Consider the following 27,774-nt stretch of genomic DNA (forward strand, 5'->3'; position numbering starts at 1 on the left):
CTGCCCGCAACGGTCACTTTGTTGTTGTCAATCGTTTCGTTCGCATCGCATCGCGTCGCGTCGCGGAAAATCGAGACATAAATACGGAAAACAAAGATATAACTCCGACTCCGGCGACTTCCGCAGCGAACGGCAATGCGCTCGAGTTGAGGGCGCGGCGATAACTATGTGCGTGTGGGAGCGAGTGCGAGTATAGCACACACACAGTGATCACGCCAGTAATCAGCCAGCAGCAATTAGCGAGTGACCAATGAGCACGGGCATTGGCAGCAGCAGCACCTGTACGGAGGAGCAGCACCTGGACCTGGGCGCGGACTTGGAGGCGTGCTCCCTGCTGGGCCAGCAGGACCAGGACCCGTCGAACGTCGATACCGGCAGGACACGCGCTAAGCAGCGCCTCAGCTTGAACGGGAAGCGGCGCCGCAGCCGGATGTCGCGCAGGGCCAATCTGATCGGCATCTGCGGCGTGAGCAGCCTGTGCATCCTGCTGCTGATCGCCACCACCCAGCACCGTCCGCTGACCACACCGTTTAACCAGGCGGCGGCTGGTCGGGATCAGGGCGCGGGCGGTGGTGGTGCCGCGTCCGTAGATGGCGGTCCATCCAATTCGCTGGCGCGCAGCGCCTTCTATGATCGCTTCCAGCAGCAACTGCAGCAGCAGCAGCCGTCGCAGACGGCCGTCTACAATCTGACAGCTACTATAGTGGATGTCCTGTCGGCTCAACGGTCGCGCATCCTGGCCGAAATGGAGAACTTCGAGTATCCGCGCGGCGGAGCTGAGCGCCTGGCGGACATGACGCCGGAGACGAACGGCACCCCGGTGCGCAGTGTGGTAGTCACCTCTTGGCGCTCCGGCTCCACCTTTCTGGGCGACATACTCAATTCGATTCCGGGCAACTTCTATCACTATGAGCCGCTGCTTGACTTCGGCATCAAACAGATCCGCGATCCCGACGACCAGGAGCTGGCCGTGCAGAACCTGAAGAACCTGCTCAACTGCGACTACGCCGACATGATGGACTACCTGAACTTCGGCAAGACGCACACCTATCTGTTCGAGCACAACACCCGACTGTGGGACGTCTGCCGGGAGTTTCCGCGCTTCTGCTGGCGTCCAGCCTTCCTCACGCGCTTCTGCCGCCTCTTCCCCATCCAGAGCATGAAGACCGTCCGCCTGCGACTCGCCCAGGCCGAAAAGCTGCTCGAGGACCAAAGGTGAGTGGGCCCCAGACATCCGGGTAGAAAGTGAAAGCCAACTGGCATGCGATATGCAACGCATCTCAGGCGGATTGTTTATTCGGGGACCCTGGAGTGTGGAGTGTCTTAGGAGAAAGCTATTTACTGCATTGATTCGTGCCGAATCTCGAGGGTTTAAACGTACCACATGGTAACCTTCTCTCCCGCAACGGTGGATACTAATTCAATAATTAACCATATGAGGGATTGGAATTTTGCTTTAGACTTGATTATGTTCCTTAAGTTCACATATTACACTCACTGCTTGCTTCTGCGTGTCACGTAGTGACTTCAGTGTAGAATTATAGATTTATCACTTTGCAACATGCATTGCTGCATGTCTTATCGTATTGCTTTGTTATATTCCCCATCCAGAGTCAGTCAGTATTTCATGAATTGGTCCCAACAATTGCTTAATGTTACTTTGTGCATCCCATACTTATCTTTCGAGCAGGCCAAGGCCCCCGTTTGTGATAAGTTTGGAGAAGCATTACTATAGTACTTTCTTAGTTTTGCCAGTTCAACTTCCTCGGCCAGTCAACTTATTCGGCTTATCTAATTGCTTATGTACATATGTATATACAAAAGTTTATTTCAAATTTAAAGTCTTGAGACTTTAAACGGAGTTTTGAAACGCGCGAGCAGTAATCAATCTTTTATATAAAAAGGTTCTCTTTTGCTAATTAGCTTCAATTAGTGCTCGCTTACCTTTTGACAATAGAATTTTAATTATCAGTATTAATTTATTTTCCATGTGCAAGCACGTTATCGTTCTGGTTTATTACTCTAATTACTTGTTGGGCTTTCCGAGGTTTTTTGAACACGATAGCAATACGATACTGAGATAGGCTGTGTAGGTTTGGTAGATTACAATATCATGTGCAGAACTATTCAACTTTTCAATTGTCCTATATTTACTTTGTTCTTGATCTATAGAGTTCGGAAGTGTAGCTTAAATAGTTTTACAGAAGTTGAGTATTGACTCATCTCTCAGTTATCAACACTCATTTATTAAGTGGGGATTACCTGTTCAAAAAATAGTTGTATGCGTAGCTGATAGCAATTGCTGATAGCAATTGTTTCTCAAGGTATTTACTTTCGGCTGAGTGAAAACATTTTCACATCAGAGTAAATCCTTGGGGCATTCTCGTTGGGGCATTCCCCAAACAAAAGTGCTGCAAACAAAAGTTTCATTTACATAATTTCCCATTTCAAATGTAAGCCGGCCAACAACAGCAGAAATCGATAAAATTAGTGTACAGCAATCCCTAGCTAAACAAACCAGCGACAAGTAAACAGAAACCGAAAATGTATTTGATTGATGTGGGGTTCTGGTCCTGGTTCTTTGGCCGTTGGGTTTTGGGGACCCCATCCTCTGCAACTGGCTTTTGTGGTTTCGATTACATGCTCCGATCATTCCTTTTGTAAGGACGTTCTAGATATGTATTAGATTCGGCTTTTGTGTGGGCTTTGAGCTGTGTCAATGTTATGCAAAGGATATCCAAAAACCATTTCAATCAATGAGTGCGAATCTGACATGTGTGCACAAATTTCTGTTCAATAAATAATCGAATTGGTAGAGATAAAATGTCTGAGTCGAACAAGTCATTTATAGTCCACTTCTTGTGGCGCATAAATGTCACAAGAATTGTTTAATGTCTTTCAATGGATATTTAGTGGCAGTGGAGAGTCATCTTTCCCTCCTCTGACAAGCGGCAAACAATTAACACACTAAATCATGAGCTGAAAGTACTCAGTAACGACTTTCGTATAGTTTAGCCCGGAAGTTGGACCACCAAATCTACAAACTCTTTAAGTTTAGCACGCCGAATTTCTCTTTTGGCCTGCTAACTTTGTTTTCCTAGTTCCACTCCTCCTCCTAATCTATTTTCTTCTATTTTGGCGCAGACTATATTGTTACCCTTAATTAAAAGTGCTACTGTATGATCTTATTTATTGTGCTTTTATTAGAGTCTAGGAGATAGTATTTAATTAACACATAAACCGGAAGCTATAATGGCGACTTACTTCTAGGCTGCCATTATATTAATTAAGATTATATTTCAATAAATGGTTAGCGTTTGCTTGATTCTTGTTTTACGATAACTTTAAGCTGTACTTCAAATTGAAAAGTGCCTCATACAATTAGCTTTAAGTAAGCACTTTACACTTAAGTTGCGCCTCTCACTCGGTTCTTTGTACTCCCATTCACGGGACTGCAGTAAAAATTCTTTCACACTCTATTAACTTGGCCCGTTGGCCGCTGGGAAATGCATCAAAATTCCGGAAATGCTGACCAGCACTTGGATTTATGTTGCCTGCGGTCCAACATCATCCCAGCCACACACTTAGCCACAATTTGGGTCACTGCGAGCATTGTGGGGCGAAAAGCCGTGTTTGGTGAGTCACTAAGCGACCGCTAACTTGGCTAACATCGCTAGCTTGGCTTCTAATTGTCGATTGGCCCAGTCTCGCCTGGCTGGGTGTGCCTATGATTTTTTTGGGGGAACTGGGCGAAGCTTTCCCACAATTATCGCGTATACGCCGTGGTGGACGGTCTCTTAAATTTAATGCCCAATGACCATTTCATTTATAAATCACACATTATTTTTATGTTATTTTTCATGGTCTCCTTCCCGCCACTCACTCAGCTGCGATAAGCAAGAAAATGTAGCTAATGAAATGTATTACCAAATGGGGAACTGAGTCACGAGCTTTATTGCAAAATTTATTATTACTACTTCCATTGGGCGCACTGAACGAATAGAACCAATCACGGAATGTAAATTGTATTTCGTTATTTTGTTTATTCCAATTGAAATAAGTGTATATAAAATATAATTTAAATGGAAATTGCGCTGCTTAAGGTCGGACTTTATTAAATTTCCTCACGCTGCTGGTAAAGCCTTTTCAGTAAGCTTTTCATTTAATTTTCCGCGCAGCGCTAAGGTTTTGTGGCCGCTAACTTTGAGAGGCTTTTTGGCATCAAGTAGATTAAAATTGTGAGCATTGAATGCGCCCACAGGCCGCACTAACGGAAGATGGCGAAAATAGTTGCATTCAACCAACATCTGCCAAAAGAGCCGAAAGAGCCGAAAGAACCGCAGAAACCACAAAGAGTTTGAGCCCCGTCAGTTTCAGTTGGCTTATAATGAGCAAAGTGGCCATTAACTCAAAAACTTTTCCGCGCTGCGTTTTAAAGCGGCCCAAACAGCCAACAAACAATGAGAACGAGACGCAAGAAGAAGCCGCTAGACGTCAAGAGCCCGCGGTTTTTGGGCTGCTGTAAGACTAAGACCCGGTTCTCGGAAGCCTATTGCGCCATAGACCTCATTCTGGGCCGTTTAGCATTTTGCTCGTTTTGAACCTTTGACTTGACAGTTTTGTCAAAAAAGTCAGCAATTGGTTTGGCGGATTGGATGGAGAGAGACGGCTGTAGGCGGTGCGAAAGAGAGCGATCGTGAGTTCAGTGAACGTTCAAGTAGAATAGTTTGCATGCCCGATGCGGGTGTATGGATTTCTTTATAGCGGTACAGATACATATATGTATATATGACAATCGTTAGATTACCAAGTGCAAGAATGGATATATTATTCATGTTAAGCAAAGATAGTAGTTTACTAAGTAGGTAATTGAAATTGGAGTATGTGGAGCAAGTGTAACTCACGCGCAAACGGGTAACTTACCCTCAACTTTCTTTTCGAAAAACAGCTGACATGTTATCAAATCGCATTTGACCGAAATATAACTAGTCTGTCAGGCAGCCGAAAGAGCATTGAGTCTGCTAGTCTATACGCTTTTGTGTGTGCCCCAAACTTTGTATCTTATTGCATTTGCCAAAAGCGAAACGGGTTTCGTTGCTGGCTAAGCCAAACCTTTTTCTTTTTTCTTGTTTTTATTTTTATTTATATTTCTTGTATATTTTTTGTTTATTTTTGCCGACTACCAGTGCTGTTTTGGTACGTGTAGCGATCGGCTTGGCGTAAATGGGTGAAAAGCAGCAATAAAAATTGTCGGAGGCACTGTGAAGATGGGAGGGAGAGACCCCGGATCGGACCCGACCAGAAACTCGACTATGACAAACTCTGCTGGCCGGCAGTGAAAGTGATTGATTTTTTGTACCAACTTCTCTGCCACATGCACTGGAAGTTTCGCTTTTTTTTGTCGATGTTTGGGCGTAGAAATAATTTCTAATATTGTAGCGTAGCTTGTGCTGGAGCTTGATTGCTCATATAGCTGGTTTTTGTAGCTTATTTATTTTCCTCTTTAGTGGAACTTGATGAGGCGTTGAATGATGATAGTAATGGCAAATAATGATAAGTATAGAAATTTTCGACAAAACCAGTTAAGCCAGTTGCGGCAAGTTGCATGAGCAGCATGCGAAAAGTGATGAAAATAATAGTTTGGTATAGAAGTGATTGACTATGAAAGAGTGATCAAAATCCTTATGTTCGAGTGGCCTAAATGGGTGCTACCAATCCAATCCAAGATGATCAAATAGATAACCCGGTAGCAGAAGAAGCATATTTATCAAGCAAAAAACACAATTTTCTGCAGGCAATTTCCACTTGGAAAAACCTTAATAAATGGGTGCAATCGCTCCGGGGGGCCGCTAATAACTCGTGGTTCTTTTTCTGCTCTTGACAGAGCTGGAAAAGCGTGTGAAAATTACAATGATTTAGTGGCTGAAGGCAGCTCATCGATCAATGGAATCGATCAGTTGGATGCAGCTAACGATGCCGCAAACGGAATCCGCAGCATCTGCTGCCCCGAAACGCACAGAAAATTGATGAACCATGCTAAAGGAAGTTCTGTGTGCCTGTGTGCCTGTGACCCCCGCGAATTCCCCCTTTTGGCCCCGGTAACTGGCCCAAAGCCACAAGACCAAAACTAATGTCATAAAGTTGCAGTTGAGGCTGGGGCCAGAGCGCGGAAAGAGGTCCAAATCGCATTAGGCGATGCGAGCCTTGTCTATGGCTACTTAAAGATTTACAACGCGACGTTGCGGCCATAAATTCCGCTTGGTAATTGTTTGGGCCAGCTGAACGGAGGAACAGAAACGAAATCCAAAAAAACTAGAAACCGAAAAGCTCTCCTCAAGGCTGGGTGTACTGCTGATTGGAGTTCCTCTTACAGCTGACAGACAGAGTGAATAAAGAACAGAGACGTTCCTGCTTCTTGGCCACTTTTTTCACTTTGCAGTTTGGCTAGTCCGTCTGTCAGCGTTTAAAAATAAACAAATATGCCCAGATGGTGTTTGGTGTGTGGTAATGCCCACAATGTTGGCACATTACCTAATGAGTTTGCTTTTGGTTAAATAAAAAAACTAGGTTTTGCCGACGATTAATGGTTGCGATAGGTGTTAAAAAAGTATGCAACTTTGTACATGGGATTTCTACAAGCTTATCTTATTAAAGATTGAGTATTAAGCTTAAGGAATTCGTCGCAGGGAATAAAAGAGTTACTTAGACATTAACAAATGACTGGGATTTGTTCTACACAAAATCAACTAAAAGTTCCAGCAATAAGCCATTTTTAAAACAACCAATTAATTACTTGTTGTTTACTATGATGTTTCATCATAAACTCAAGATCTTTACTTATATAAAATGATTTTTGTTTAATGCACACAGATAATTCTGTGCTTTTCTGCTATTGTTTATGTATTTATGCTTTATGACTAAGAACTTACTTTGGTTTCGTAGCAGTCACTTTAAAAGTAGTTTTAGGATAGCGATTTATGTCTTATTTCACTTTGGGTTATATACGGATTATTCTGTTTGAATCGGTTGTACAAAAAACAGCTTCCGCTGCAACTAAAAACCACTTTAAAATCAGTATTTAAGCTCGGAAAAGACTATGCCGATTTGCTTACATTTTCTTTTTGTGTTCGGTTTTTGGCAAAAGTTTTTGTGCCGATGGACGTTTTCGCAGTTGTAGCTAACTTTGATTTAGACGCGTAAATCCGTGTGGAGCTCGCTCTTGTTTAAGTAGAAAAAGTATTTTATTTTACTTTTAATGACCGGGAAAAGTTGCAGTTTTTTGCTCTTGCTCTCACCTCAGTCACTTTTAATTGCAACCATAGAATGAATGGTGTAGTCGTAGCCGTCGTAGAAAGTCTTCAATTTCTTTTCTGTGAAAACTTTTTGCGCGAAAATGCAGTCGTCAATGTCATTGTGTCTAACCTCACCTTGCCATTTGTGAACGTGTTTTTCTCTTTGTTTGGCTGCTTTTCCTATCCGCCTCTTGCCTTTTAATAATTATGTGAATCTTACAGAGTTTTCTGTTTTCGGCTGCCGCTAACCAGCCGGAACTTTTCTGCGGCTGCTCCAACAATTTTCACTCTCTAAAAACTGGCCTGCATCGTTTATCATTTTCCTATCTTTGTGCAATTGATTGTCTTCTTTGTTCTCGTTTGTGGTTTAAATGTGGCCTGTGGAAAGGTTTTTGTATTACCTTTGGTTCGATGAGTGTTTATGGACTCATAAATAGATTAGCATGTTGTTTTATTTATGTTTTAAACTGTACTGAAATTGTATACAAGTTATGAAGATTGCTGAAAAGTTAATTGGTTGATGTACGGAAAATACAGTTTTTTGTTTTATAAGTTGGTTAAAAAAAGCGAAAAACATTGTTTCCTATAAGCTACACATCATTTATCAGCACAAACATTGCATTCTGCTCTAAACGAAAACTTTTTGGCGCAAGTTTTTTTTAGCCCAACGCTCCATAATCCCCATCGCATCTTTTTCATATTTCCGTAACATTTTCGCTAAGCTCGTTTTTGTTTTATGCTTTCTATTTCACTTTTTTCTCGTTTTAAGGAGCACATCCAACGCGAAACAAATTTCCTGTCTTCAGTTCGGTAGTTTCGCTCTGCAACGAGGTTTGTTTTAGTAACTAAAGCTCGTAGTTTTTGCAGTTGGGTGGGTGGCTGGGTGTTGGCCATGTCGGAAATCCGATGCAGTTTGCTGTTCCACCCGCAGTTACGCCCCTTTTTCGGAGCCATTCCAAGTCGAGTCTGTGGCCATTTATTTATGCATGTGGAGCAAGTTTTTTCCCTCATTCACTTCGCTTTTTAAATGATCCTTGCCGGGGAGAAGCGAAAAATTCCAATAGACGTTGTCTGAGTGGAAATGCTGGGTGCGCGCGGTCATGGCATCTTGTCCGACATGTGGGCGTCTTTCTCTGGACTGCATTTTACGTAAGTGAGCCGTACCCGTCGAACCGAGGAGCCATCGAGCCATCGAACCATCGAGCCAAGGGAAGCGAAGTGAAGTGTTCTGATTGCATAAGAACATTCATGCTTGGCCCCGGGCAAAGTGCTCCATTCGCCGCTCATGCCAAAGGACCATTCACCCATTCCTCCATTCCTCCACTCGTCCACTCCTCCATTCCTCCAGTTCTCCTTCATTCCTCCTGCGCCGAGAAGGTCGAGCAAGTTGCTCAACGATTTATGGCCACTGGCGGCGCTCGACAAAATTCTACTTACCTTGGCATAAACGAAATGAAATAATTGAAGGATGTGTGTGTGCACTGCAGGTGCTCCAAGGGTCTTAGATTATGGATAAGGCCAGGACGGCTGCCAGGACGGCCCAGAACAAAAGGTGTTGGCCAACTCCCTTCGCTGCTAGTCATATTTTGATGGGGAAACGATGTGGGGGCTGATGATGCAGATACTGCAGAATTTATAAGCCAACTCCTTTAACAATAAATATTTCCCAAGGCTGTTGCTAAATTATTTTATGTTTATGTAAAGTTATAAACAGGATGTTTATAACATTTATGCAAGATCTGTTGTAAAAAGCCCTTTGCAGTTTCTAAACATATGTTTCTAATCTATATGCTACTATATTTCGATGCTTTTCTGCAATTAAGCGTTGCATTATTGCACAGCTTAAAATCTAGTCCGTATGCTCTACACTTTCCAGTGACCTCGATAACTCTTTATTCTGGCAAAATTCGTTGGTTTAGCAGACACATTAAGATCCCAGCGAAGTGCTCTAGCATCGAACCCATTGGCCACCAATCTAAATTACCCCAAAATCCCAGCTGCACCGGCAACCTTCCTGGGAACACCTCCACTCCACTGCAATGCACTCCACCACCTGGAATATGCAGCTGGGTCGACAGCTTTGTGGCTATCATTAGCACAAGGCACAGATCCTGACCTCCCTCGCTGCTAAACACTGTAATCTCCGGACTCCGGACTGCACTATTTTCGCCGCTCTACCTTTTGGGCACAGATATATTAGCCTAATTTATGCGCGAAAGTTTTCTGTCCACCGCGGAGGACAGAGCCGCGGCGAGGCGAGGCGGCAATCTAAGCCTGAATGGCTGAGCAATTTGCGTCCATGACTGTTAATGATTGAGTGGAGTTTGGGTTGCAGCTAGTATTAAAGTCGGTGAAGGGAAGAGAAAAGTGTCGGGAGGGTGAGGAGGAGGAGGAGGAGGTGGAGACAGAGGCCCAGTTTCCATTTGGAGTCGAGACAAGCAACTGCAGGCCGCATTATAAATTGTTTCTAGTCATGGCACGCATTTCAGTTAACCGGCATGGTCCGGAGTCGTACCTTCGATGCAGTTGTTCCCTTGGCCAGGCGGCGCAGAGGGGGGACTTTCTCTTTTGGCCGGGCTCATTATATTCCGTTCACACCGCTGTTTGCTGTTCGCTGTTGTGGGTTGTGTGTTGTGTGCTGTCTGTTATTTGCCTTTTGGACGACTTCTGAGTGCCTTGTCTTTGGCAGTTAATCACAATTTAACTCGCTTTAACTGGGTTACTGTGATGGCAGATGGGAGATCTTCCCAGCCAACAGTCTTTGTTTTAATTTTGCCCGCTCAGAGCGCTGTGCTGTGTGGTCTGGTTTGGATCGTTTAGTTTCCTTACGTTACGTTAAGTTTCGTTTCACTCGCTCTTGCCATCCAATAGTACATGGTAGTCAACTCAACTCTACTAGCGAACTTTATAAACATTGTCATGCCGGGCTCGTTTTCCTTTGTTGTTGCCTAATGTTTTTGCAGTCGTCGTGTATCCGCTTACATCAAATGGCCAGAACAACTTCAGCTACAAAAGCATCTTAGCGATTGCAGAGGCAAACAAAAAAAATAAAGAAAAAACAAAACAAAAAAAAAAAAACTACACAACAGATACATTAGAAAACTTCCGTTGTAACGGCTCTAGATATTTTCATGCCCATTCCCCTTTATGCTTGCTGTTAATTTTTTACCTCCCGACTTTTGCATATATACTCATAAATGCATGTACATGGTTCAAACACTGAAAAAAGAAAATATAATCCTACAATTCAATGTAAATCTATTGGGAATATGTTGAGCTGGTTTCTGTATTCATTCTTTATCATCAAACACTCAAATGCTTTCAGCTTCTTAAGGAACATTTTAATGCATACTTCGTTGATTTCTTACATTTGCTTTTAAAGTTTGTGCTGCACATTGAGGTAGTTATTTTGTGGCATTTTTTGTGCAGTGCACTGCTGTTGTAGTCGCTCTGCTCCTCGTCACTCGATGAAACACACAAAGAGACAAAACTGTGTCGCCCTGTTCATTAAAAAGCAAATGGCCAGCACTTGTTAAATTAATAAACGGCAAAAGAAGCGGAGGAAAGAGCACGATACTATGGCAACAGAGTTCCCGGAAATGGGCGGGGGTCAGTGGGAATTGGGTGAGGTGAAATGCCTTCCGAGACTGGGAATGTTCTTTATGTTGGTTGCCCCACGTTTCAAATTCCTTTGCATTTTGGCTCCGACATTTCTAATGCTTTGTGAATTACAAAAGCGCCCGGAATATTTCGCAACCACAGTAACTTAATGAATTCCCTAGCACTTTTGATAACAACTTTTTAGGTATCCAACCGCTGAATTCTATTAGGTGTGATAATCTTGCTACTTTTGTTTTAGAAATTGCAAGTACAACCTTCGCTTGGGTATGGGAATATGCTTACACCATCCTTGACCTCGATTCGCTAAAAAACTTTGGCTATAAATTGATTTTTGTGCTGGACCTTAGTGGCTGCTAGTAGCATTTTGCTGTCGGATTTGCTAAACAGATTGTCAACATTTAACCTCCGGCCTTGGTATGGTTACCTGCCTGGCATCCTGCTTGATATGCTGCTCTTTCCGCTCTTCCTGCTCAGCTTGGTTTCCTGATCCCGGCGAGAATCAAAGGCGTAACATCCTCCGCTTGACTTTGCTTGGTATTTGGTCTGCCAACGCAGGCACTTGGTGATATATTTTTATAAAAGAATAAAAATGCCAGGCTCCGGCTTATTCTTTGCCGGATGGTGTCTGTGTCGTCTCCTTCTCTTCCTCGCGGTGACCCGATATCCTGGCCTTTATTTTATCTCGTTGCCTTGGCTCCTGGCCAAAAAAAAGTTCGGTGTCTTGCCTTCGCCACACGTTCGCGAGGCTTAGCTTTTCCGTTTTTCCGCTTTTCCTTTCGCACGGCATTGTGTGAGTGTGCGGCCAGCAAGGACTTTCATTTGCGTTACCCGTTACCCGCTGCCCACTTGAACTGCCTAAATTCCATGCCCGTAACGTACTCCGCCACATACATATTTCATTCCGTTTGTGCTTCAGTTTTTCCATTTTTCCATTTTTCCCTTTTTGGCAACACGCAAAGCAGAGAGATTTGGGGCCAGTGGGGAGTGTGGAGTGGTGAGTGTGGAGTGCGATGCCTACTCCAACAACTAATTCCCATAACCATAAGTTGGCATATGTGCGTACGCCGGGTACATCTGTCGATCGCACGTGTGACCCCAAGGTCAGAGGTCCTTTTCTCACGGGCAACTGAGTTACTGAGTTACCACCCAGCTCGTTCGTTAATTATTTGAGCTCAGCTGGTTTGGCTTATATCTGCAGAGTGTAAATATGTATTTCTGATGTAGTTGAAAGTTGGTATTTCTATTGCATGGTAACTATACTGGTAATTAGCTAGAATGTGATTTCATGCGAACAAAACTTTTTAAAAAGCTTTCTTTGTCGATTGATATTTACATTAGCATTTTTAATGAGACTTTTGCATTTTGTCAGTATCTGAAAGAGTAGATTGTGTAGTTCATTCAGAAAAGTATCTTTAATATAGTCATTTATTGCTTGTTAATTACTTGATTGAAATTTCTTTCAATTGCTATGTTATATCATCATTTCTCTATATAACTTCTAAATTATCTGAAATAAGTTGCCAAGGTCATGTGAATTGGTTCAATTGTATTTATGATCTTTTCAATGAGCAGATACTGTTTTTTATGGCTTTTTCCCATAGAACCCACCACATCCTACATTTATTTACACAAAATTCATTTATTGAGGCTTGCGTTCAGCTGCGGTTATTGGTTGGTTGTTTATCTGGCCACTACAATGTGAGCTAAGTGCATAAATACTTGGAATACGAGGGGAACTATTCCGTAAATGGGTCAGTGAGAGGTTTCCTTTGGCGGGGCACGTCGTAAACGTCTTATTTCTCGCACACATTTCGCCCAGTAATCTTCTGCTGACAACCACTGACAGGGGGGCTCCCCAACTATTTTTCATATGCCCCATTCCGCACTCATTATATAAGCCTTCCACATGGCATTGCATAATGGACGCAGTCCCAAATTTTCCCCCACCACCCGCCCCTCCGTCGCTGAGACCTCCGTCTTTGTTGCCTCAAATTAAGTTTTAAGCATCGTCGAGCGGGACGATGACGCTCTCTGCGAGCTGTCAGGCGTCGCTCGTTAGTACGTGTCAGTGTCCCCACTGCCAGTCAGCTCCCTTTCCCCAAATTTGGTGAGTGTGCCCCCACTGCGACCCCTTTTGTGCCCCAAGTCACGTGCTTTTGTTGCAGGCCAAAGTCTTTGCCACTGCAGCAATTGGTGGGGTCGCTTGTCTTCAGATTTCCAGTTGAAATTCTTTTTCCAGCTATATTTTGTTATATGTCATTAGAAAAACACTTCTTCGGCAACTCAGCTACTCGGCTTAAAAATACAATGCGTTTGTCTTTGTAAATAAAAGCTTGTAAATAGAAATATATATTTAGATCCCTTTCATCATTTAGATCCCGATTGGCACGCAAATTGTTTAATGCTTTGTTTAAAGCAACTTGTTAAAGTTTTATAAATGGGTTGCCAACAGTAGAAGTGCAAAAATATCAATATTTCAGTGAAATTGCTTTCTATCACAGTTTGTCTTACCTCAACAGCGTTTCATTTCGTTTGTTTTGGCCAACATTCTGCTGCTGTTGCCGCTTTCAAACAAACAACGGACACATTGAGCTCGGATTCTATTAGCCAAAAGTTCGTGTTGCAATTTTCTCCGATATGTTCCGCTCAAGTGCCTGACTGATTGACAGCAGATTCAAGTGCACGTGCTGGCCCAGAACCAAAGCAAGATTGCTCGAAGAGAAGAGTAGATAACTAAACAATACGATCAACAATTTACATTCAAAACAAATTGAAAACTCTATTATAACTATTAGAAATGGAAATGTTCATTAAGCGAGATAATCCATTAATATCGATCGATATAGTGTTCCCCCGCCTGAAGACACCAACTGGCCTCGTTTAGTTGTTATAGATCGCCGATCGCAGCTCCACTTTGCCTCCATCCACAGCTCACTTCCCGTATCGAATTTCAGCCACATCCAGTTTCAATGGATAGCGCAGAACAAGGTTGTCATGTCACTGGGTCCGTTGCGCAGCTCCAACGCCACTCGTCGTCATTATTGGCTCATTATAATTATCAGGTTGCAATTTCTGGCCGCCGCTCTCCAGACAATTCATTCCGCTCTAAATTATTTCTGCCACACTCCGCACTTCGCCGCTGCTCCTGGGCTGCTGTGTCTGTGGCAGTGGCACTCGCAAACTGTAAATTGCTGCCACAATAATCGCAATAATTAAAAGCGAGCCCGGCCACAAATCATGAAAACTGCCGGGCAGACGCAGCGTGAAAAGCGGCAGTGGAAAAGCGCTCGCTCGGTAATGGAGGAAAATCTAGAACAATCTTGCGATGATGGTCCGTGGCAGGGGCTGTCGGATCACTGCGATCGTGGGGCGTTTTGTGAAAGGGTTCTTGATAAGTAATGGCAATTAAAGAATATAATGAGTCGACAGCTCATGGATGCAGGTATCTTCAAGTGCCTGTTCTTTTGGCTGTGAACTAAGTGAAGTACTGCGGATGTGGCAGAAATTAAGAATTTATTAGTTGTTGCCTCTCCTTTTTGCAATGACGCAAGAATAGGTTGTAAAATAGGTAGTATACTTAATATTTATGTTTATACCTAAAGCTTACTACTATTTTGCAGGATATATTATAATATATAAAAAGAAACAGCAATTAGTTGTGTTTATATTCAAGTTAAAGAGCCAACTTCCTTATACGTAGAATAAAAATAGAATAAAAAGTAATAAAAATAGGGTTCCTAGAATATATGCCCTCCCCGAAAAAGAAATGGCCTTTCACACATCACTTGAGCCGCATTATAAAAATTAGCATTTCGTGGCCGTTTTTAATCTCGTTCGTTTCAACAAATAAGTGGCATCTGTGGAATAAACAGATACAACGAAGTGGCATCTGTGTGATAAACAGATACCTGGCGTCTTGTGTGTGCAAATGTGTGTATAAATATATTTCGCGTCTCGGTTTATCTCGCTGGCTTTGTTTGCTGTTGCGGCTTTTTGTCACTTAACCTTGAGGTTGGCGTTCAACGTGACTCTGGCTAAACAGCCTGAACGGAGGCGATTTTGCTCTCCTCCAGAACGCAACCGAAAGCCTTAGCCCAGTGTCAACGCATTCGGACCAAAGCCAAAGGCAGTCAGCTGGGGGGTTGGGGGTCAGGTGTTACTGTGCCACTGTGGTCGCATAAAAAGATACGCAGCTCACTTTTACTTTTCCCGTTTCGTGGGTAATTTGTTTGCATATGCCATCAATGTGTGGGGTGAGGTGGGGTGGGGGCGGTGAAGGAGCAGCTGGGCGTGGCAGCTGCTCCGTGTCGGAGTGTGTCACCAAGTGGTCGTTCCGATGGCTCCGTGTTGTTTAATTAAGGTACAAAGTCAAGGATTTGCATGCATGAATAACGAGGCTGAAAGACCTGAAACAGAAACAGAAAGGCAGCAGGCAGAAAGTGAACGGATTAAAAGTTTCATTTTTTCGTTTCTCGTGCCCGATTCGATTCGATACGATTCCAGGAAATGAAATTAAACGAATACGGCTATTTTTTATGGACAGCAGCAGTCATTTAAGAGCAGCCAGCTGTTATTTCAACCTTGTAGCTTTTACCTGGCCATCTTCATGTATCTGCTGCTCTGTGTTCCAATAAGACTGTCAATATTGTCTCGCGCCACACGGGAGAATGCAATTATCTTAATGTTTACACATAGTGCGGTATTCGACAGAGCTTTTGGCTTTCTTCCGACTTATGGTAAAGTTTTCTGAAAGTTCTATCACATCGCCTACGTCAATCAACTGAAAGAACGAATCATAGAGTCGGTGACTGCGGGCAAGAGTATCTATCGGATGCAATCTATCGCGTCGAACATGTGCACAATGCAATTGAAAGGAGCCGACAGAGAGGCAAACATGTATCTTCACTATTGATATTACGACGGGGGGCTGGTGCACATTTTATTGTATAATTTCTATTACCTTTTCAGTTGAGGGTTGGGCGGTTGAGCGGGTTGGATGTGGTCTTCGGGAACGGGGCGTATCTGCAACCTTGGTCCGCATATCTGCAAGTTGTTTAAATTAGTTCTATTCTTGTGCAATTTTCTACGTGGCACCTTTTGTGCCGCGTCGCCGTGGATGCTGCATTCGCATTCGCATTCTTCTCTTCGCCGGCTCCGTTGTATTGTTAGCCACGCTTCCCAACCACACAGCCCCGCCCACCCATGTGCTGCCCCCTTTTGGCCGCGAACCATTGCAGTCGGCAGTACGTTTTGTATCTGTGCATCTGTATCTTTAGCTGCAAAGCGTTCGCACCATGACTGCGCCTATGCTCGCGAATCCATGTAATTTGCGCACATTTCGCTGGCCGTAATAAACGCAAAATTAGTCTCAACTCTTTCCACTCTGACGAAGAATTTTCCTCTTCTTCAGTGCACTCCAAATTGATTTTATTATGTGAAGATTTGATCCACGCTGTTGCATTTCAAAGAGGATGATTCTATCATTTTCGGATTGGCTGCATCATGAAACATTAATTTAGATCCATACTATTATTATGAGTTTTAGAGCATTTGATGTTATACTAATTTAGTTAACTTCGCAAATTTACTAAATTTAAGTGCATTTACCTTAAGTTCTTGTCGGGATAGAACTGGTTTCCTTTTAAATTTTTTTCCTTTTTTAAAATTTCTTACTTGTGAATTTTATCTTAAATGTGTAGTTTTTAAATTAATAACACCCTACAGAACTTGGTAAACTGGTCGTTTTTATTTCGCAAAGGCAACAGCAGTTGCATTCCTCGCCTGCAGTTCCCTGTTTTCCGGTGCTCATGTTGCAGTTTTCCTTCGCTTTTTCGCCTTTCACGTGGTCGGGGCTATTTGTCACAGATCTGCTGCAATTTATCGCTCTCGCTTGCTCCGAATAATGGCGACGTCCACACGGGTTACCCTTTCGTGCTCCATAAACAAGCGTGGAGCTGCAGCTCCCTTCACCTCCCATCGCCTCCCTGCCCACCAAAAGTAGTTACCTTCTCCTCCTGAAAACTCTGGTTTTGCACCAGATGCAGATGGGTGCCTCTGTGTGGGCAGCGGAATCTGAAATCTGGAGCTGGGAGCATGGAGCTGGGAGCATGGAACTGGGAGCATGGAGCTGGCAACTTGGCCAAACGTGCTCGGCATTGATTTTGGGAAATTTCAGGCAGACCTTGGCTCGCTTATTTATGATTGCCTTAATTCGTTTCCGTGGGCGGCTCCTTTGTGTGCAACTTGTAATTGCCTTTTCCTTTAAATCTCCGGAATTGAATCTGACTGTATTAACTTTATTTTTCTCTCTTTTCCTTGCTTGCAGGTATGAAAACACTGTGAAGAAATAGTAACTATCTCAAGATAATATAGAAAACTGTTTAACCAAGCAAACAGCATTTACGTAAGTACTTAGTACAGATACGTAAACGATGCCAAGATACCAGTTATCTGTTGGATACATTTTCATTTGTTATGCAATTTTGAGTGCTTTACAAAAGGCTACTCTGCAGTACTGTAATTTACTCGTAAACTTCATTAGCAAATCAGGGCGGACTATAGCTAAATGAGGGCGTGGCAAGATGGCCAGCAATAACCCAAGCCCACACACACTTACGGGCCACAGATAAGGGAGAAAATGGCTGGAAAATTGTAACTGCAATGAAATGAAGTGTCAAAATGTTCGGAGTTGCAAAGCCCTGCCACAGCCACGCCCATCTGGAGCTCCGCCACTTCCTGGTCGCAAGTGGAGCAATTTATTTAAGAGTCATGAGAGGGAAAAAATGTACATTTACATGACAATCAGAGGGGCCAGAAGGGGCGGCCATTGCAGTCCAGCGGAATATAAAAAGAGTCACCCAGTTGAGAGTAGGTCCATGTAGATGTTGTCAGTGGGATTCCCTTGTGGTAGGTCGCATCGTGTGACGTTACTGTCCGCCAGGTGACCACCACGTGTCCAATGAATCTGCACAAAGAAACCTCCGGGGGATGAATGCTAAAGCTCCATAAATTATGTCCATTTTAATTCAACTTAAATAAGTACTTGGTTCGGAGGATATTTATTAAGTGGGAGAAATGCCTTTTAACAGCATATTTGGGTTACAAATCTTTTATTATATAATTTATAAATAAAATTGTATTAGAGTTGCATAGCACATAGCCATAAAGGATCAAGAGGACTCTTTATAAGCTTGTTAGTGCATTCGAGTTTCGTTGCTTTTCATAATATTATCCCTACTGTTTGAGCACTCCGCTGCTAAAACTTAATATCATTCATGCCGCGGGCAAAGTGAAAGGAAGCTGAATTTATGTGGGTGACGTGTAGTTCTTGAATAAGCTGCCCCATGTACCCCAAGTACATGCCGCCATTCCGCCCGATGAACCCCACTTCGAACTCTTTCTTTCAGCGGAATCATCTCCGCCGAATATGAGTCGCTTGGCTTAGTAACTTGGCAACATGGCCGCACTTGGCTGGCAACTCGTAGCCTCTCGAGCTTCTTTCACTTTACGCTTTCTTGGCTTTAGCTGCAGCCCAAAAGTCACTTTGAATCGCACAGCCAGCGAGGCATAATGACGGCGATAAGTCATTAAGTAGCTCAGCGCTCAACGCTCAACGCGCCACGGCATTCACTTCAGATGACGTCGTTAAGAGGTAGTGCAAAGTCAATACATCTTGGATAGTGGCGGTTTTATGGGGGCGGCAATGCTCTATTCATATTACTCAAGCGTTCCGTTCCATTCTGTTTTCACTGGAAACTGAGGGCGCATTCTAAAACCAGGGCGGCGGAAGTTGCCAAGGAGGAACTGTGAAGAAGTTTTTAAGAAAGCAATAAAAAAGATGGGAGCGGTTTCTAGTTAATTGAAACTCAAGTGTACGCAAGGGAAGTTTTGCAAAAATATTTTGCAAGACTCGCAGCGAACAAGAAAACAAATCAAAGCGAACACAAGTATTTGTTTCTTAAAATATCAACCTTTTAGAACAACACACTAGTCGGAAAAGTCTGTGCAAACTTTTTACATGTTAGTAGAACTTAGTTCAATGCTATAAAAGGGTTAAAAAGAGCTAAAAGCGATTCGATATGAACACCAACGTTTAAAATTTTAAAGGTCTCCCTATTCGATTGCGTTGCATAAATCATTTCACTTCATTTCATTCCTCGTAGGTTTCTGTCTTTTTGTCAGTGCGCCCCATTTTAATTAAAAGTTTCTAGTGACTCCCATAAATTCCAATCAAGATTTTAGTGTCCCCCATTGATTTCACTTTGCCCAGAAGGAGCAGTTCCCAGGCGTGCGAAATTCAATTAGATCAGAAGTCAATCAACTGCAAGGCGTGGTCGAAATCACATTAAAGGACGTTGTGTATGCATTTGGATTTTGTCAAGAATTTGTTGCTGTAATTGCACATGTTTCGTGTAATTAGATTGATAATCGACCAAATTACTGACAGAATTACTGTGGCTGATCAGTGAGTAATTAGAGAACGTTATTAAAGCCGCATGTCCTTTCTATTTTAGGCATTCTATTGTCAGTTAACAAATCAAACATATCGCATACGAATGTGTGCTTTCCCCAACCAACTTCCCCAGTAAGCTCTACCACCACCGACATCATCTCCATCAGCAGCTCACATGGTTATATAAATTTCTGTGGTTGCCTATCAAAGGCATAGCCCCAAGGCTTCATGTCAAATGCACGAACCCAATAAATTTCATACTTCAGTCAGCTGAAAAACAATGGCAGCTTGAGCACACTCTGTTGCACAGTGTTTCTAAACCCAAGATTTAAACAAAACATTTAACTTTGAAATGATGAGATTAGAAATTAACAAAAATTTTTGGATTGAATAATACGGAGTGTACTATTGTAATAAGCATTACTTTTTTACTTACTTTATTAAAAAGTGACACACAACCAGACCATTATATACGGATATTAATAACTGTCTCAATTAACATAAAATATAACTTTTTGTTCATGATTATAGAGATTAACGAGATTTGATTAATACGATTTATAATTCTAATTATGGATAAGCATAGCTTTTTTACTTACTTCATAGTGAGCAAGTTAAATAGTGACACAACCAAGTTAACTATTCTCATTCCGGGCGATATTAAATTCTAACGGTGTGCTTCGTCACAACGTAAACATGAAATACATGGGTATGTTTCTTGTCGACACTGTGGCCCAGTTCGTCCCTATTCACTCCTAGTAACTCCCCAGTATTAGTGGCTGGTTTGCCGAGACCTTCGGACAACCTCCTGTCATATGTGTGAATAGGTTCGGTTGTAACGTGCATATATCCATGGCATATTCACCAGAGCCGACCCTTAGTTTGTTATTAATGAAGTTTCCAAGAGGCTTTTGCACCTCGGCTCTTTCAACTTTGTCAGTTCCTTGGGCGAAGGACTCACAAACCGACGAAAAACCAATGCGAACAGCAGATAGTTAAAATGTTCCCCTGTTACGCCTCAGACCGCCCACTTGGCCTCCTCTAATTCGATTCTCTTCTGGCAACCTCCCGACTTCCAACTCCTAGCTCCCAACTCCTAGCTCCCAACTCCAAGCTCCCAACTCCCAACTCCCAACTCCCAACTCCCAGCTCACAACCCCGTTTCTCCTTTGCTGTCAACTGCTACTCGGGCCTTTCTCTTTTGCCACTCTACTTGGCCGCATCCCAGTTGACTTTGATTGACATTTGCTGTTGTTTGCATTTGCCGGAACAATTTCAGCGCTTTTTTAGTTTTATTTTTCGTTGCTGGTACTCCGCCATGATTTCATTTCGCATTTTGGGTGGCCCATTGGCTGGATTTTGCCACGCTACTGCTTTTTATTGGAAATTGATCTGTGGGTTCTCCTTTGGGTTTTGACCCAGTTGCGGATCGCAGAGCGCATTATCCTTAGGATTCGTTTGATTGGACTCGTTAGTCACGCAATTTCGAACTTTGTTTGGAAGTCATATAGAGCGTTGGATAGCAGTTCGTTTTTTTAGTTGGTGTAAGTCAAGTTCAAGGTCTGGTTTCTATGGTTAAATTGTTACAATATCTGTAATGACATGACATTGATGAAAATGTGGCTTATCGCAACAATGGAATTGGTATGTAATGGCCAATTAAGTAACAATAAGCACTCAGTTGATTTATGTGGCGGTATAGAAGCGTTTAATGGCAAATAATAATCGTTAAAACTAATATAAGATCTTTAACTCCCTAAAACTTATCCAGAAACTTTCAATTCATGATTGTATCACTTTCCCTCCTAAGTTCTTCCACAAGTTTTCAGCACTTTGCGAGAATTAAAAGCTCTTAAGTTGCCCAACTTTTCTGTGGCCCGAAAATGGACACCCCTTGACCCCAATTAAATTCGTGCTAGAACTCCAGTTCTACATTAAAATAATGCACTTTACGAGGTTAAGTAGCGTCAACAGTCCTAATTGCCTGTGGAAAGTTGCTTGCCTCTTCTCTCATGGCATGTATTATTTAAATTATTAAAAACCAAAAGGGGGACTGAATAAATGGCCATGCACTTGCATTTTAAAATCAGCTCAGTTTATTTTCTAAATTTTTCCCCTTTTCAGTAGAACACATTTTCCGAGTTGACTGCATTCGAAGTCATCGTTTTTGTAGCTTAGCATGTTTTCCCAGTTTTCTGTTTGTGTTCTGTTCTAGATTGCAACATAGGAATTTTGCATATTTTCGACTGGGCATAAACTAAAATTACTAAGCGGCTGTGATAAATGGGCCAAGTACGATGGGGTTGGGTGGGAATTCCGCCTACCGCCTTCATGTGACTGCTGTTTTTGCGATTGTTGGGCAATTGTTAAATCGATAAATTTACTCCACTTTTTATTCGCGTTTTTCCGAAAAACGTCATACTCAGTAGCGCTATTTTCGTTTCGCCCTTGTTGCTTCCGCTTTTGTGGCGGTTGCCGTTCTATATTTCACTATATTTTTGGGGCATGTTTGTGGCAGTAATGCCGAGCTTTGGAGTATTTATGTGGCTTATGTTACTGTTGTAGGGATTCTTATCTGTTTCGGTTCTGTTGTGGTTCTCAAATCCAAAGTATAATCAAATTACGCGCGGAGTCTTGTTGAAAAATGTATTATCCGCATATTTTACTTGTGCCTTGTCAACATAATTTGGTTAACAAACTCTCGAACTATTGTTATGAGTTTTAATAATTAAATATTAAATAAGTCCTGAAAGCTTAAGCCTTAATAGCTCGCACTTTTTCTGTATTTTGATTTTATTTAAATGATTTTTTCCCCTGGTAAGTCTAGTCTTTTTTCTCAACGTGGTTTCCCTTTTTTTCGTTTCGCTCTCAACAGTTTTTTAACCCGCACGCGACAATTATGCATATTTTTATAAATAAACACACACACAAGCGAGCACACACACACAAACACCAGCACATATTTACAAGCCTTTGGCCAACGGAGCGTATGCGTAATAAATTTTCAGCGCTAGCGAAGTGGTCAGGGCGGAAAATTCAGACCACCGTGCCGCAATGGCAAGCATACACAAATGTGAAAAAATTCTTAAAAGCACTCTTCACCCGGAAAATAAAAGAATTACTACTTTAAAAATACGGCTGCAAATAAGTTAAAACGGCCTAATTGATTGTTAAAGTTGTTCAATTTATTGCGTAAATTCTGGTGAAAGAAGGCCAAGGGAAAGCTTTTGGCTTTTTCTCTCACAGATCTTTTCGGCTTGATCGCTGCAATAACTCTGAGTCTAGCGCAGTGGAAAGCCATTCCCAATTTTCCGCTCTCTCAACATTTGAATTTCCCAGTTGCCATTAATCAACATTATCAGCTTATGTCTGGCCTAAGCTGGCGAGCCTCTGGAAATAATTACGCCGTACTTAGTGCGACGATGAGTTTATGAGTTTATAAGGCGAGACATCTGCACACGCATGAGAACCCAGCCGAAAGCCAAACCATCCGCCGAATGGTACTTGGCCATGCCAGAAGTGGGACGTTGTATCTGCGATGTGGCTAGCCCGTTCCCGCCAGAGATGTGGCCCAATCGCTTTGTGGGTCAGCCACTGGGGAGCACTTCGGGTCTTGGGTCTATTAATATATGGAAATCTGTGCCGTCGCCACTGCCGCCTGACTAATGGTGCACATTGTTTCGCAGAGTTCACCTGGCCGGCCGTTGGGGTTCAAGGCCTCGAGCAACACGTGAGCGACTCTTACTTTTGTTCGCTGGTTCGCCTCTTCCTGGTAAAAGTTATGTAAATAGTTGGGTGCGAGTATCGGTTCGATTGAATCGGTAATATGGCTATGGATGTGGTATCCGTGCCCATTATATTGATTAATCGCTTGAGGTTCGCCTCGGCCCAGTGTGACCCCGAATTGGTCAACAAAAGAGCAACTAACTGTGAACGAATCTATCCATCATGTGTGCCACATAGCCAGATGGACCATTTCTATTGGTGTCCCCGGCCATTGATTGCGCTTCTCCCGTATAATTTTGCGTATATTTCTTTTGCAAATTTTCGGCTTTTGATCTTTGAAAGTGTGTCAGAATGCCGCACAACTGCCGCAGTCCCGCAGTCCGATTGAAATAAAAACACAAAACACCAAAGTATGAACACTAAAAAGTCTGAGTCAATGAGTCAGTTGTGATGGAGATGCTTAGAAGCTTTTTGTTTTGGGGGCCAAAATGAATTGCCAAAAGCCAGAGTCAGTGGGTCAATGTGACGCGGAATGTGGCATGCGAATCGAGGTGGCTTCTGCCGTTGAAAAATAATATGTCCGCAATGCTTCTTTTCCAATTATTTTATGTGTTTCAGAAACAATTTTTTCAGGGCTAAGTGCGTTTAACAGGCATTAAATGCCTGTGAGCCATTGGGCCATTAAGATTAAATTAAAAGCCAACTTGACTTATGGCCAGCAAGTGGTAAAACACCACATAAAAAACGGTCACCAGTGCATATAGAAATCCCAAGAGTCGACATAGTTAGCATCCAATTAACAGCTGGCCGAAACACCATACTTTTCAGCCAAATTGATAATTTATTCAAATGTAATATGTAATATATGAAATATACTCTAGGTGGTTGCTCGGCTGCTTCCAATGTCAAAAACTTTTGAAAGCACACTTGAGAATTCCTCGACAGGCCATTTGGATCAACGATTTTGGTTTACGCACAAACATTATGCATATTTATAGCCACAAGTGGCACTTTTTTTTTGCACAATTACACAACACAAACGAAAAGAAAACATATCGAATTACTCAGCCAAAACGAAAGTGAAATTCATGTCGGCCTTCAACAGTTTTGTATTGTGTTTCTGGGCCCCTACATAAGTGCACTTCATCATAAATTATTTTCAAATTTATTCAACTTCAAACGTAACAAAAGATTTGGTTAGCGATCTAGGGAAACGCATAATTTTAAAAAATAAACATTGACATTGACTACGAAATGTAGAAAGTACAACTCTTTAAATTTAAATCACACAGATTAAAATCTTAAAGTCGCTGAATGATGTACAAGTATTTTAAATAAAAGCAATATGTGTGATTGTATATCTACGAATCAATTCATATTTTATTTAAAAGCCTTGACCAACTCGGTTCAAGCCCATTAGCTTTAAACAATTGGGATGTTTTTGCAGCATTTAAATGAATACGGCAAATATTCCCTTCACGTTCCATTGATTTTCCTCGTTATTTTGAATAAATTTAATGTTGTGCAATTTTTACAATCCGCAATTTTATCATACAATTTCCATTGTCTTTTTCGGTTTTTGGCTTTGGAAAAGTTTTCGTTATTGATATTTTTGCAGCTGTTGCGGTTGCCAGCAGCCAAGCACAGTGGACCCTTTTTGTAGATGTGGGAGAGATACAGTAAAGCTCTGCCAAAACGACCATTATTTGTTATGGCTTCTGTTATTATTTCATCCAGCTCTCTCAACTTGACAACAATGCCAGCTGTTGGAAACTCAATTAAATTTGTTCGACAGCAACTTGTATTTAAATTTACGTTCCGAAACATTCATATGCGATTTATTTATCGACTGGAACTCAAATTAAATTTTGTGTTTCTCAACAATCTTATACGATTTATGTGGGATATAACTCTGGGGATTCATTTCTATTTATCGCACTTTGTGCTGACGACATTTAAACCTATAAATAGGCTGTAGGCACATATGTATACCACAATTTGCATGCAGTTGCAGCTTTGGATGTTTACATTGTCTCAATTCGCCACAAACTCATTAGCATTGTGGTTAAGTGGGTGTTGAAGCTCCATGGCGGTGCCCCAGCATGTGGTTATATCTCCGATGTTGATGATGCGCTTCTATGGCATTAGGTTGAAAGAGCTGCGAACTAATTGGGTCGCGAATGTTTTTGGCTTGTTTGCAATAAATACGCTACCAGTTAAAAATTTCTAAATGTTTTATCTCCCTAAAAGGAAAAATAGGATTCCCTTGTCTGCTACTGCTACTGTACATTGATTTAAGCTTCCCTTTAATTTCCCAATCGCTCCCATTGACACCAAAAATAATGTTTCCGCTTTTGCCATTTTATCAACTTTTTGTTGCTTCCGCTTAGGCAAAACATTTTCATGAAATAAATTAGCAATTGCAATGAGTGTTGAGCTGCGAGGATGGAAGTGAAGCTAAAACAGAAGCTACATTTAAGTGTTGTAATTAAAGAGAATTTCCATTCGGTCGATGGATTGCCATGGAGTTCAGCCGAAACTAATTCGTGCTGAGCTGCATGAAAATGCTAACTATGCTTCATTATAGAAGTTTTAAACCGATTTAATTGAAAGCCAATTCCAGGCTGGCTCCCTCCCTCCCAATGTTATGGCAAAGTGAACTTCACGGCTCGGCGCTCAACTATTACGCCAGCAATTATATATCACTCATCACATACAAAATATATATGTACATATGATAATCTCTCAAATGGGTATTCTAACAAGTTTCTCCTCCCACCCGCAGTCTCTCCAGCGTGCGGATCGTGCTGCTGGTGCGGGATCCACGAGGAACGATGCAGTCGAGGAGACATCGCGTGTGGTGCGGAGGCAACGAGGACTGCGAGGATCCGCGACTGGTGTGCCAGGATCTGCGGGATGACTACAAGACAGCGGAGGTGCTGCTGCTGAAATATCCGTCTCGTTTTAGGTGAGTTATCTCATTTGAGGTTTTAACTGCTACGGTGTGTTTAATATATCAATTTATTTGCCTTCTAGGACTGTTCGTTATGAGGACCTATCCCTGAGCCCCAGTGAGATGACCCAGGATATTTTGCAGTTCTATGGCTTGCCATTTGATCCTGCAGTGGAGGAGTTTTTGGACACGCACACCAAGGTGAACATTGGAGGTGTCAGTTCCACATATCGTGATTCCAGATCAGCACCATTCCATTGGATGCAGGATCTAAAACCGGAAGAGGTAGTGTATTCCTCATATTATTATTTGTCGCAATGTACAATTAATTAATAATGATACTATCCCATTTAAGATCAAGCAAATCCAGGATGTCTGTACTGAGGCGATGGATTTGTGGGGCTATCGCCGCATTGAGAACTTCGACAACTTCTCCACCACCCAGCAGACCTTCGATCCAATGGTGATGCCGCCACCGTTCACGTGAAGCGGTCCTAGTGTTAGCGGATCGTTTACGATAACTGATATGGATAACTAATTCTTCTACTTGGTACATTTTGTTGTGATATCGTCGTGTTGAGCGAGCAAAAAAAAAAAATAAGAAAAGAACGGAAGCAAGCAGCGAGATATAGTAGACCGATTGGATGGAGCAAGTGGGTGCATTGTGAAAACTCATTCATAGCGGGCACATTTTTGCTACACACGCAAACACACTTAACTGGGCAATAGTTCAGAATATATGTAAACTGAATATACAATATGAAATGCATAATTTTAGTAATTGGCGAATTTTGTGTAGAGAGTAAAGCGGTACGAAAACCAGTCGAATATCAGATTTACATTTAGGCCTAGAACTTAAGCAAACAATAACTGAAAACTTAGTATATTTAGGGCTGCGTATAGTGGAATGTTTACTTGGCTTTTTGATGTAAATTATTTAGGCAAACAACTTTTGTAATTCGGCTTAACAATGAAATCCAGTGATTTAGCATATAACAACCAAAACGTATCACAGAGATATTAAACAGAACACAACGTTTGAAATTAATCGAGATGCAATTATACAAACATGTTTGGCAAACCAAAAACTGTGCAATATTATCAAATTGGAAGAACGATTAAATTTACCCTAGTATCAATTTAGACATAAATTTTCGAATGAAAATTAAAACTATAAAAATGTATTAAGAAGAGCAATGGGCACTCAATTCCTACTCATAAGTTTCCTTAGGCATAAATTATTTGTATGGTTATTTAGTTGTAATTGTAATTAAATTGTACTATACTTTATGTCCTTATTATATAAATGAGTTATATTCGTTTTCTTTTTCCAAAAACGAAGCCCAGTTCATCAATAGATACGTTTAAAGAGTAAATGGATGTTTAATAAAAAGAAGAATCCAGCAATATTTGCATAATTACACTTATTAAGCAAGATACCAACTGAATAAACAATGAATTATAAAAATAACAATTTTGGTTTCTCTAAAAAGTGGATTGGCTGAATCTGTTGAATATTTTAACTAAAGGACTAGTTATTTTTTGCAGTTTTTTGAACAGCAGTAATATAAAGTAGCATAGTTTTGGGTAACAGAAAACATGTAGAATACATGTATGTAATATTTAATTCCGCGTGTGTAGAAAAGTAAAGGGCGCCATCTGGAGTTCGTGTTGGGTACTATTACTTCAATGCTTATTCTACACAATCGTTCTTACATTGTAAATTTACA

At 41.9% G+C, this 27,774-nt stretch overlaps 1 protein-coding gene across 1 annotated transcript; it reads left to right on the plus strand.

Annotated features, from left to right (window-relative positions):
* The first annotated feature begins 22 nt into the window (after nt 1-22).
* On the plus strand, nt 23-27,515 carry LOC122626098 (carbohydrate sulfotransferase 4). The gene is made up of 4 exons (XM_043806223.1): nt 23-1,215; nt 25,877-26,059; nt 26,128-26,329; nt 26,400-27,515. Exons 1-4 carry the CDS (start codon nt 251-253, stop codon nt 26,529-26,531), a joined length of 1,482 nt encoding a protein of 493 aa, XP_043662158.1. The 5' UTR covers nt 23-250; the 3' UTR covers nt 26,532-27,515.
* Nucleotides 27,516-27,774: the final 259 nt, after the last annotated feature.

The sequence above is a fragment of the Drosophila teissieri genome, chromosome 2L (genome assembly GCF_016746235.2).
Source record: "Drosophila teissieri strain GT53w chromosome 2L, Prin_Dtei_1.1, whole genome shotgun sequence".
Lineage (NCBI taxonomy): Eukaryota > Metazoa > Arthropoda > Insecta > Diptera > Drosophilidae > Drosophila > Drosophila teissieri.

What these genes read in the sequence shown, in the direction of transcription:
- LOC122626098 (XM_043806223.1), top strand. Translation starts at nt 251, where the DNA reads ATGAGCACGGGCATTGGCAGCAGCAGCACCTGTACGGAGGAGCAGCAC. An exon ending in AAGCTGCTCGAGGACCAAAG is followed by an intron (nt 1,216 to 25,876) that starts GTGAGTGGGCCC and finishes TCCCACCCGCAG; the next exon opens with TCTCTCCAGCGTGCGGATCG. An exon ending in AAATATCCGTCTCGTTTTAG is followed by an intron (nt 26,060 to 26,127) that starts GTGAGTTATCTC and finishes TTTGCCTTCTAG; the next exon opens with GACTGTTCGTTATGAGGACC.